General features: G+C 33.1%; 2 protein-coding genes across 2 annotated transcripts; one reads left to right on the top strand and one right to left on the bottom strand.

Annotated features, from left to right (window-relative positions):
* The first annotated feature begins 811 nt into the window (after window positions 1-811).
* LOC130749128 (protein trichome birefringence-like 42) lies at window positions 812-3885 on the top strand. The gene is made up of 5 exons (XM_057602424.1): window positions 812-1188; window positions 1542-1716; window positions 2346-2521; window positions 2610-2762; window positions 3425-3885. Exons 1-5 carry the CDS (start codon window positions 893-895, stop codon window positions 3690-3692), a joined length of 1068 nt encoding a protein of 355 aa, XP_057458407.1. The 5' UTR covers window positions 812-892; the 3' UTR covers window positions 3693-3885.
* Window positions 3886-3957: 72 nt separating this feature from the next.
* On the bottom strand, window positions 3958-6975 carry LOC130749127 (pentatricopeptide repeat-containing protein At5g04780, mitochondrial-like). The gene has a single exon (XM_057602422.1). It carries the CDS (start codon window positions 6754-6756, stop codon window positions 3973-3975), a length of 2784 nt encoding a protein of 927 aa, XP_057458405.1. The 5' UTR covers window positions 6757-6975; the 3' UTR covers window positions 3958-3972.
* Window positions 6976-12889: the final 5914 nt, after the last annotated feature.

Raw genomic sequence — 12889 nt, 5'->3', positions numbered from 1 at the left:
ACACAACTCTGCAAATAATAGTCAAAATGACTCTGTAAGGAATTTTTGAAGGATACGAATGCTTAAGTCATGCAGGTTATTGGTCAGCTACTTATTTAGGTTAATATATTCTTCATATATTTTGTACAATTTATTATAATATATAAAACTTAAAGGGTGAAGTTTCCTTTAGCTACATCACTCATTTAGTTTACGCAATAAGATACAGGGCTTACAAGCGTTGGTCTAAAGTTGACGGTAATAAAGGCTAACAGAGAATGCTCATTAGTGTTAGATTAGTATTAGTCATGGTACTGATGTTAAAATTGCTTGAAACAAAAAATTAGATTGAGAGAAAGAAAGAACGATGCTAATTAGCATGACTTTTAAGGTACTGGCTAATATGCACCAGGTCCATGAAGAACCACTAATGAATTAGCATCAGCTTTTAAGGTACTGGCTAATATGAACTAGGTCCATGATGAACCACTAATGAACATTAGTGGTTTATTAGTGGACCAGATAAAAAAAATCTACAAAAAACTTCTCCATCATTAAATATAATAATAAAATATCTTAAACGGAAAATTCATTCATTTTTCAATAGAGAAATAAAAGAGAAAATGGAGAATAAAATCGATGATGTAATGGAACAGAAAGGGTGAATTGTGAAAAGAACAGATGGTGAAAAAAGAATGAAACAAAAATTTAGTGATTAAAAATAAACCTTTGAAGATTACTAGGAAAAATTAAAATGGTTGGTCTTCAGCATGCGTATAAAGTCAATAAATTTTTCTAGCAGTATTATTATTTTCCTCAATCGAAGCTAGTCTCTCTCTCTCTCTCTATAGCAACTCTCTCCTACACAAATGGCAAACATTCATGGTCGGAAAAGTTGCAAGACAAATTCAAAATGGCATTGAATTTCTGGTCACATCTTCTGCCACAGGCCTTTGCTGTTCTTTGTGCAGTGGCATCACCATTGCACCAAGTGCAGGGAAATGCTTTCCAAATCAACCAATTAAACCAACAAAAAGGGTGTGATTTTTCTCTTGGGAGGTGGATTCATGATCATGCCTCCTACCCTCTCTATGATGCTACACGTGATTGCCCCTTCATTGTTCAGGGATTTGATTGTCTCAAAAATGGTAGACCTGATAAGGAATACCTCAAATATAGATGGAAGCCTTCAGGTTGTGATCTTCCAAGGTATAATTAATAAATTAATAAATTATCCTAAACTTTTTAATTTAAGATTTTTTTTAGATTAATCATAATCATAGATAACAAAAATCAATGAATGAAAAATGTGTAGGAGAGAGCAGTAGAGAACTTCCGCTACAAAGAATCCAAATTTATTCGCTTTTTGTCTTGACATTTTGTCTAGTTTTAGATATTATATTGTTTATTTCATCACATGGGCATTTTTTTTTTCAATTGGAAGAGTCTATAGGTTTTTTTTCTTTCTTGTGATTTCTGGCTAGAAGATTGGCCTTTTGGATTGAGATCAATTTTCCATTTTTTCTATTTTCTCTTCACATGGGATGCTTGTTAATTAACAGGTTTGATGGTGTGAAATTCTTGGAGAGATACAAAGGGAAGAAGATCGTGTTTATTGGGGACTCCATAAGTGACAACATGTGGCAGTCACTTACTTGTTTGCTGCACATTGCAGTGCCAAAATCAAATTACACCTTAAGAAGACCAACAAAGTATCTTCATGTGTTCTCATTCCCGGTAGTCTTCTTAATTTTTCCATCTTTATAACATGTTTGTAAATTATTTTATAATTGATTTAAAAGTCAAAATCAATTCTAAAAAAGCTTCATTGAGTAGATTCTCTACGAAATAATTGAAATGTCATATGTGATTAGAGAAACACATTGAAATATATTGCATAGTGAAATAGAACAACACTTTGGAAGTCATTTTGCTTCAGTCTCTTGCTTTGATTTCAGTCAAGTGACTAAGGCTTTCTCTGCATCTCACACTTCTTTTCACAGCTTTTAATGGGGCAAGCTGTGAAGTCGTGAAATCGTTTCTGACATGTGAATGCAGAAGGGACATAGTCATACTATTTATAACTCAAGACCATACCCATCATGGACCCAAGAGTTAAGGCTCACACTTTAACCCACATCAATTAAGTTTACAAATACCTAGACTCAAATAAAATGGATCACTAGTAACAAGTGAGACTACTTATGCACCACATCTGAATCATGAATTAACCTGTTTTTCTGAATGTCAAAATTGATTCTGACAAAAGAAAAATAAAGTGATAGTTTGCTATTAATTGCTGACACATTTTGAGCATTGATATAATTGTTTGATTAGCTAGCATAATATTCCATTTGGGATTATAGGAATACGAAGCTTCAATCTTGTGGTTGAAAGATGGGTACCTAGTGGATGTGATTCGTCATAAAGAACAAGGCAGAATTCTGAGACTGGACTCCATTACATCTGGGAACATGTGGAGAGGGGATGTTTTGATTTTCAACACCTACCATTGGTGGGTTCGTGAAGGAACATCTCAAACGTACTCAAATCATTTAACCTTATTTTTGCTGATTTTGGATGAGTGACATTACTTAGGCTAATGCCTTCTTCACATTATTGTTTCACAGACACTTTCAAGTGGGTAATGAGATAATCAAGGACATGGATCCCTTGGAAGCTTACAAGATTGGGTTAACCACTTGGTCTAAGTGGATTGATTCTAACATTGATCCCTCAAAGACTACAGTTTTGTTCCAAGGAATTGCTGCTGCACATTCTGAGTAAGTTAAATTGACCATCCCACTCCAACTAAAGTTCATCTAAAAAATCAGGGTTTTGATTCATTCACAGCTCACTTTCTCTTTCATCTCATTTCTACATTTTTCTCTTCCTTTCTCTCACTTCTATTTCTATCACATCACTCATCATATCTCACATTTCTCTCTTTTTTTCTTCATATATCTCTAGGTGTGAGTGTGCTTTGAGTGTGAACAAAACTTTATTGGAAAAATAGTTGGATATGTCCATGAGAGTGAGGTATAGTCCTCACTTTCTTGTTGAAAGTAGAAATCCTCCTCTTACTTGATGAAAGCATACTTGGTCTCAAGTACTTGCCCCCAATAAAATAATTACCAACGGAAACTACTCAGATTTTGTAAGTTTTTAAGGAAAATGAGAATATGAGCATGAAAATATCAATGAAGTTCAGGTATTTGGATCCCCTTCATCCAAGTTGTTTCAATCCCCTCTCCACCTGAGATATATGCGGTGAGTTTTATATCTAATGACCTAAAATAGTTTGGAATTCGGACCATGAACTCGGATCCAGGGTTCGAAACCGGCACAAAGACAAGGAAGTTTGCTTTGTGTCATCTAAACGTTTACGTATACTAGACTCAACTTTATTCAAAAATCACCTCCTTTTTTTGCCTGAATTTTGTAGGGGAAAGAGCTGTCTTGGACAAACTCAGCCAGAGCAGGGAGCAAAGCCACCTTATCCTGGTGTGGACATTGTGAGGAGCGTTTTGAGCAACATGAAAACTCCAGTTTATTTGCTTGACATTACTTTGCCTTCACAGCTGAGGATCGATGGCCACCCTTCTGTATATACAGGACGTGGCACTTCTTTTGAAGATTGCAGTCACTGGTGTCTTGCTGGTGTTCCTGATACATGGAATGAAATCTTGTATGCTGCTTTGCTTGGAAATTAGTATTTTTATCCTTTGTATCTCTAACATGGATCCTCTGTTATTTAGATAGTAGAAATAAGATCTGTTAGTGTTACTTTAGTGAAGTAGCATTCCTTGACGTTAGTACCCAGCAGGTATCTGCACTTGTGTTGGGGTATTGTAAATGGAAGTTGATCAGACTGTTCAAAGGCGATATCGTATCAAGTCACACAGTATCAATCTAATTGCAGTAGTTAAGATAAAAAAGAAAAATATATACTGTATCATATGAAAATAAAAGAAATGAGCCTTCTTTATGATATTACCAATAATCACCACAGGAACATGATCCATCTTTAAAATGGTGGAATCTATTAATGTCTCTGACAATTATTTCCCTTGAAACAATTTTACATACAAATTTGAAAAAGGTGTGGCAATCAACACAGACTCTTAAATTCTTCTTCACCCTTATAGGGGCTCCAGGTGGTGTGGCAATTAATCCAAAAGCTACAGCTAGTTTCTCACTATGATGATATAAGAGTTGTTCCTTTTCACTTTGGTTCACATTATGTAGATCAGTCTCTATGACGGGACTGTATCCAGCTTTACTTAGAAGTTCACTCAGCTGATCCAATTTAGCATAGATTTCATCACTTCTAGAATGACTTCTATCTCCAACAATGAAGGTAAATACCTTGTCTTTCATCTCAATCCAACTCATTCCAGGCTCTTTCTTCACCTTGCTCTCTTTCATGAGCTTTCTAGCCTTGGCAGCATTTTCCCACATTTCAGCTGATGAATAGATGTTTGCAAGGAGAATATGAGTTCCAGATTTGTCTGGCTCAAGAACCAAAAGCTTCTCTGCAGCTTTCTCTCCAAGTTCTATGTTCTTATGGAGTCTTGCAGCTCCAAGCAGTGCCCCCCAAACAGAGCCATCAGCCTCAAATGGCATGGAATCTACAAGCTTCACTGCTTCGTTTAATTTTCCGGATCGTCCAAGGAGATCAATCATGCAAGCATAATGCTCTTGTGTCGGTTTAATCCCGAATGTTTCCTCCATTGTTTCGAAATAATGTTTTCCCTCATTTACCAAACCAGCATGATTACATGCACAAAGAACACTGACTAAGGTAATGTGGTTTGGTGTCACACCATCTTTAAGCATTTGGTTGAACAACTGAAGAGCCTCTTTTCCATGGCCATGCTGAGCCAACCCTCCAATCATTGCAGACCATGAGACAATTCCCCTCTTAGGTATCTCAGAAAAGGCGCGATCAGCGTCCTCGATGCTTCCGCATTTTGCGTACATATTAACCAGAGAATTGCTGGCAAAAGTATCAGACATGAATCCAAACTTGATGGCATGGACATGTAATTGTTTCCCTTGTTCATATGCAGATAAATTTGCACAAGCATTTAAAAGAGAACTGCAGACAAATGGGTCTGACTTGATATCTGCACCTTGCATTTGCAAATATAGCTTCAAAGCCTCCTCTCCATCCCCATATTGAGAATATGCTGTTATCATGGAGGTGTAAGCTACCAGATCTTCCCAAGTGCGCTCTTCAAATATTTTTGAAGCTTCGTCTATATGGCTACATTTTCCATACGTGTCAAGAAGACTGTTTATAACATAGAAATCTGAATAAATTCCAGATTTGATGGAAAGTGTATGAATTTGCTTGCATAGCTTAATAGCCTGCAAACTGGCGACGGATTTGAGAACTGTTGACAAAGTAGTTTGGTTGAAATCTACATTCTCATTGTGCATTTCAGAAAAAAGTGAGACTGCCTCTAAGTCATCACCGCACTGTGAGTAACCAGAGATCAAAGCATTCCATGCGATGATATCCTTCTTTGGCATCAACTCATATACTCTTCTTGCATCACTGAGCATTTCACACTTGGAATACATGTCGATCAATCCAACAGCTACAAAAAAATCGGAATCAGTATCAATCTTTATCAAACAAGAATGTAACTGTCTACCCAAGTCCTTGAACCCCACTGCAGCACAGGCCTTCAAAGCACTTGATATGGTAAACACATTGGGACAAGCTCCTGAGCTCTTCATCTCATTCAAAAGTGCCAAAGCCCAATCATTACACTCATGCTGAACGCAACCAGCAATAACTGCATTCCAAGAAACAATATCAGGGTGGGTGATTTCTTCAAAAACAGCCACTGCATTTTCAATCCTCCCTCCTTTTGAATACATGTCAACTAAGGCATTTGCGGAAAATTGATCCAATCCATGTCCTAGTTTCAGCAAAAGCCCATGAACAGTCCCTCCAAGACTGCCATTCCGCAATCCAGCACAGGCATTCAATATAATGGAAAGGCTGAATTCATTAGGCCTTATTCCACCCCGAACCATTTCTTTAAACAAATCCACTGCTTCAACACAGAAATCACTTTGCACATAACAAGAGAACAAGGCATTCCACGAAACCACACTCGGCGCCACAATTGAGCCGAACAATTTCCTAGAATCACCAAGCTGCCCGCATTTCGCATACATAACAACCAAAGTATTAGCAACAAACCCATCAGAATCAAACCCTGTGACCACAGACATGCCATGAACCTTCCTCCCCATATTCAAATCCTTCTTGATTGAGCACGCCTTGAGAACGCTCGGGAACGTGAACTCATTGCACTTAACACCCAACATGCACATGTCATTAAATGCCAACAGAGCTTCCTTCCCAAACCCATTTTGCACATACCCAGATATCAAAGCAGACCAAGAAACCACCACATCCGTTTCAGTACTTTGATCAACCAGCTTGCGTGCATACCCAAAACGGCCACACTTCGAATACAGAGATACCAAATGATTCCTGAAACTTGGGTCGTGGGAAAATCCAAACCTGATCAAGTGGGCATGGAGTTCCATGCCTAATGTCAGGGACTTGGAAGCAACACACTGTGACAAGAGGTTGGTGTAGGATATGGGGGGTTTTGTGAAGCTTTGGAAACATTGTGAGTTTGAAACAACGTTGGTTTGAGAATCTACGATGGTACGAGAAGTGGTGTGTATAGTTTGAGGTTTGAATGACAGGGAATTTATGTAAGAAAATCTTAGAGTAGTTTTGTTCATTGACAAAGTGCTATGGCTACTCTGCACAAGTGCACTTCGTTCCTTAGCCGAATTTGAAAACAGACACTATTAGAATTAAGAATAGGGTCTGGTTCAATATAATATAAGTTCAAAACTGTTGATATTTTCTCAGATTTTGATTAAGGCATGCATCAAGGCTGCTTTGTATCACTCTATTATGAACTATTTCCTATGTTTTGTGTGTTATTAACGGGTTATTAAATATAAAATGAGCCAGAAGGTTAAGCTCTTAATCGCAATGCACGCCTGTTATTAAGTATAGCATGAGCCTTAAGGTTAAGCTCTCAACCGCAATGCAAGCCTTTTTAATTTTTGATTGTATCAGGAATAGCTATGCCTCCACACTTTGCCTTAGCATTGGGGTTGTATTAGGCAAACAATGTAGTTATAATAGCCTTGCTTTACAAAAGGGGCAGTCAAATAAACATGCGGCATTTGGTGAAAGAGGTAGTTCCAATACATTTGTTTTCCATCCATTAGGAAAACTACTCCTCCTCATAGTTTACCCACTGATTAGGAGGTTAAATGGACGTTACCATTCACATTTATTGTAGGCATTGGTTTTTTTCAATTTCTATGCTCATTTTCATTCAATTAATCATGGATAAAGTGTTATAGAAACAGACATAAGTAAACCGAATTAACTTTGATTATGTAATGCTAAAAATTTTGGTTAGTCATAAAACAAAAACAAAAAATCAGCGATGAAGACCCCCGTGCAACGCACGGGTAACATCCTAGTTAGAATTAAGAATAGGGTCTGGTTCAATATAATATAATTTAGTAGGTGTGCACATGCTCGGGTTAACCAATTGAAACCATCTAACTTAATCCGATTGAATGGTAAAAATGCGCGTTAGATTGGACAAACGAATTTATTGGATGAATTTTATTACGATCCAATCATCTTTGGATCGGATATCAGATTCCATAATAATTCATCTAACTCAACCTGAAATCCAATCATATAATAATAATATCTTATTTAATATATTTTTTTAATAATTTTAATTTTCACCTAACGTACTGGTAGTAGGTTATGTAACTTATTAGTAGGTCATGTAATTTATGGAGACTTGGAGTTCTACTACTAGAGTGGTTTTTAGGAGACTTGGAGACTAATTTATTTGTAATTACTTGTAATATTTAAAGACTTGAAGTACTTATTTAGTTATGTGTTGTTGTATAAATGTGTGTATACAGTAATTATGAACTTATGATGTAATTGCATGTTAGATAATTGCATGTTAGAGACTTTGAGTACTTGTTTTTTAATATTTTTCAATATTCTAGATTTATTTTTATTTTAATATAGCGACCAATCAATTCATCCAAACCAACCCGAAGATTGTCGGATTGGGTTGGTTCGGGCTCATAGGTGAAAATTCATGAAATCCAACCCAACTCAACCCAAATAACTTTCATCGGTTCAAAACCTGATTAGCATGAAAATCCATCAAACTCAACTCATCTGCAGCCCTATAATTTAGCTAAGATGGAAAATGATAGATGAGCGATGTGTTAGATAAATAAGAGGGATAGTAATAAAATGTTTGAGAAAATTAGATGAATGAGAAATTAAAGTGTGAATGATTTCCATTTGTAACAAAAAAAAAGTGTGAATGATTTAAAAGTTGTATATTAAATACTTGAAGAAACAACTCAAACATGTTATGAATTGGAAAATATTAATAACACACCAAAATTTTATCTTACACTTAGAGGTATCGTAGGATAACTCAAGTGGTAGGAGCTGGAGGACATATGAGTTGGGTAGAGGGGTCAAGGGATCGATTCCTGGCGGATACAGTTTATCTTTTTGAGGTATAAAAAAAAGATAGAAATAGAAGAGAGAAAAATGATATACAACATATGATGCGATGGATATATGAAGAAAAAGAATGTAACTTTTAGCACAACGAGTAGATAACTGAACTCCTTAAGCATTCAGTTTATGATTTGATCTTGGGGTGATGCATATGAAGATGGATTTTTTAGGAGAGACTTATACCCACTTAATGTGATTTTTGAGAGGGTTAAACTCATGGCTACCGGTTATAGGAATACCTTGAGAAACCAAAAATAAGTGTGAAAATAATTAATAGGGGGGAAAGTTGGTATGAATATATCAAAACTACTATAAATTAATAATTAACTCAACAATTAGATATGGTGAAAATTGGCATGCTCCTTTTTTATGATTAAGAGGATTTTGATCCATCTTATATGTTTTTAACATTTATCTCATAATTTATAAAAGAGTTAAAAAATAAATTTTCTAGTGAAAAATCATGAAGAAAATATGCATAAGGAATTCATGCATAATAGTGTATATGTTCCCGAGAGTTAGCTCAAATGGTAAGAGCTAGGAGACATATGAGTTTGGGAGAGTAAATGGTGAAGGGTTCAGGATTCGAACCCTGAGGAGGACTAATTTACTAACGTTACTAACAACTAACATTTCCCTATAAAAAATAAAATAAAAAAATAGAAAGCTAAAAGAAATAAATCGTCAAACTTTTCAATTTCTCATATTAAAATTTAGTTTTTAAATTTATCATAATTAAAATTAAATATTTAAATTATATTTAAATTCAAATAATTAATTATACCTGGGGTGAATTTTTTAATAATAATAATTGAAATTGATTTTCTTTACATTAATGACAATAATAGATAGTTAATAATAGTTTTTATATTCATTACTAATTGTAAAAATTTCTAATTTCTCATATATTATAATTAAAATTAAAATCATCTTAATTTCAATTATTAATCATAAGTTGAGAATTTTTTTTAAAAAAAATAACAAATAAAACTTTTTACTATTTTTTACTCATAAAAAATATATTGAGTATTAAAGTTAAATATCGTGTTAATAAGTTAAGCATATATTATATATTTATATATATACAATGGACATGAGTTTTACATTAGTGATAAGATTAATTAGTTAATTATTTATTGTCATTTTAATTATTATTTATATATCAGTTTTAAAACTTTTTATGTATATAACTAAAATATAAAATATAAGAAGTAGGTAAATATATCAATTATATTCTTTTTTAATTATCGACGCAAAGTTGAGAGAAAAAAAATAAAAGATAAAAAATTTATATAAAGTAATATCTTTAATATTAAAGAACATGAAATTAGTCAATGGTTAAATGCCTTTTGTAAATATGTATATTTAAAATTATTTTAAATATCTTAAATTATTATGTATGTTGTTATCAACTATAATGTTGTTTCATGTTATTGTAGAAAATAATTTTGTAATTCTCTTGAACTTTATCTTAATAAAAATAGTAATAAATTATTGATAACAATTTTATTGTTATTAATTTATTAACTATTTATTATCAAATTTTCAGCTTCTTAAAAAAAAATAGACCATTAATTAAAAATATTTATCATATTAATTATTATTCATAAATTGAAGAAAAAAATTAAAATAAAACTAATAAATATATTTGTATGTATATAGTATTAAGAATTGAAACTTTGATTTTAAAAGTCCAACTAATTTATTGTTAAAGTTTAATTTAAAAAGTCTGGAAAGTTAAAAAAATAAAAAAATAAAAAACTAATATAAAAACTAGGAAAATATTATAATTAGGAAATAATAAGAAAAGAAAATAAATGAAAGTCATAAAAGAATAAATAATTTTAAATTCAAAATTAATTATAAATTAATAAGATTGAATAATAATCCATAAAAAAATAATAAGAAATATCTAGAAGATGATTAGAGAATAATTCCAAGTAATATTCTAGAGGATAATCATCAGTTGAAAATCAGGAAATAAACAAATTAAGAAAACAGAGCTTAAAATCTTATCGCACTTCTTCATAAAAATTTGAATATTTTATTAAAATTAGGAAGCAACTAACCCTAGAGAACGATTATAAATAGAGGGAGTGATCGGTGGTAGAGGGGTGTTCAGATGCTTAGAAAGAGAATGATCATTTGTGAGATCGAGTTGGGGTTCAATTATTGAACCTCTGCTATGAGAGTAAGACATACACCAAGTGTAAAAATTCTATCTTTGAATCATAATTCCGTGGAGCAAATATGAGACGAGAAGGAGCATACGTTTGATAGTAGTTTATTTTGTGTCAGATAGGTAACTCTTCACACTTTACATGATGTTTTGTTATGTATGTGGATCTACGAACTTGTGAATTGCTTGATCAATGTAGCTTGTCTTCTCTATGTGCGTTGATGTGTTAAGTCTACTAAGTGGCATGATAATTTAACGGTGACAATGAACCTATTTTGAATGAAATGATCATGATATTCTCAAGTATGTCCCCTGAACTTTTTCTTGAGGCATCGACATATACAAAGTTTCACTTCAATCTTATTCACAAAACTAATGTAAAGAATTCATTTTTGAAAACCATCTTCTTATTACTTATTGAATCCTATTGCATAGTGCCAAATAAATTTAACCTAAAACTTTCTTTGCTCGCTTAAATATTAGATAAATTTTCACCTACATAATGTATACAAAACTGGATTATCGAAAATTTCATAAGAATATAAAAGTTTATGTTAAGTCGTAATAAATTTTAATTTTTAAATAATAATAATTGAAATTGACTACTTTTACATTAATAACAATATTAGATATTTTCAAAAAAAATAACAATATTAGATAGTTAATATTTTTTTGTATTTATAACTAATTGTAAACTTTCAAATTTATTATATATTAAAATTATTATGTTAATTTTAATTTTATTTATTAATAATAAGATGGAGAATTTTTTAAAAATTACAAATAAAAAAATATTACTACCTCCGTCCTTATTTAACTGTGTAGAGAGAAGAAACACGCATATTAAGAAGCGCAATTAATATTATTAATTTTTAGAAAAATATTATTTGTTTTACAATTTTACCCTCTGGAGTGTATTTTATCCTTCCCATATATTACTCCCACAAGAGAATTATTTGGGAAAACATCGTTTAATACCTTATGGATTGCACTAGAGGTCTGCCGGAATTTTTGCTTTCAACGGCGCAGCTTATTCTTCCATTTTTTTCCAACAATATTTTCATGGCTTCCAGTCAAATCACTATGGGTTCAAGTTTGTTTCTGATTCATCCTTAAACCTTATGAAAGAAACATATTTTTTGCATGAAGCATGCACAAAATATGTTGGGACGCGATGACACTTCTTCTTAATTCAGCCAGACGTAGGTCAGATGTTCAATGGCGGTATTGAAGTCCACTCTCTACATGAATCAAATGAATTATCTTCTGGTGAGCTTCGGCCTTAGAATTTTCTCGAGTCCTTGGCAATGTCAACAAAAATCCTTACATCAAGTAATAGATTAGTTTTATCTCGATGCAAGTCCACTATTTTATTTTAGGCCATATATAGTGAACTTCACTCTTTCTTGATATGCATCGACATAAAACTAATCCATTAATGTAAGGATTTTTGCTGACATTGCTAAGGAGTGGAGAAAATTCTAAGGTTGAGGCTCAACAGAAGATAATTCCTCTCTTTTATGCAAAGAGTGGACTTCAATACCGCCATTAAACATCTGACTTGCGTTAGACTGAATTAAGAAGAAGTGTCATCGCGTCCCAATATATTTTGTGCATGCTTCATGCAAAAATATGTTTCTTTCATGAGGTTTAAGGATGAACCAGAAACATACTTGAACCTGCACAGTGATTTGACTGGAAGCCATGAAAATATCGTTGGAAAAAAATGGAAGAAGAAATTGCGCATGGACGAACCACTGTCTTGAAAGCAAAAATTCCGGCAGACCTCTGGTGCAATTCAGTGTTGGGTTTGTTCTTCAAAGTTAACACAACTAAATGTAAAGTACTATGCACCCAGAACTTAAACATATTGGAGTCTCTACAACAATGCTCATAAGGCAAAAAAAAATGCACTTTCTCTTTTATAAAAAATCAGCCACGTGAAGCTGAAGAATATTTTTTCAACGTAAATATTATCATGGTAAACTCTTTGAATCAAGGGCCAATAAAACCCAGGTTAAAGGCCATACCAGAATGACCATAAAAAAAGGATGTAACGTTGGTCAATTTAAGAGAATATCAAAACTGATAGAATAGTTAAACAT

This window comes from Lotus japonicus, chromosome 3, assembly GCF_012489685.1.
Source record: "Lotus japonicus ecotype B-129 chromosome 3, LjGifu_v1.2".
NCBI classification, from domain to species: domain Eukaryota; kingdom Viridiplantae; phylum Streptophyta; class Magnoliopsida; order Fabales; family Fabaceae; genus Lotus; species Lotus japonicus.
Note: the sequence above shows the minus strand (reverse complement) of the source record. Positions and strands in the feature narration are given on the sequence as shown.

What these genes read in the sequence shown, in the direction of transcription:
- LOC130749128 (XM_057602424.1), top strand. Translation starts at nt 893, where the DNA reads ATGGCATTGAATTTCTGGTCACATCTTCTGCCACAGGCCTTTGCTGTT. An exon ending in TCAGGTTGTGATCTTCCAAG is followed by an intron (nt 1,189 to 1,541) that starts GTATAATTAATA and finishes GTTAATTAACAG; the next exon opens with GTTTGATGGTGTGAAATTCT. An exon ending in CGTGAAGGAACATCTCAAAC is followed by an intron (nt 2,522 to 2,609) that starts GTACTCAAATCA and finishes ATTGTTTCACAG; the next exon opens with ACACTTTCAAGTGGGTAATG.
- LOC130749127 (XM_057602422.1), bottom strand. Translation starts at nt 6,756, where the DNA reads ATGAACAAAACTACTCTAAGATTTTCTTACATAAATTCCCTGTCATTC.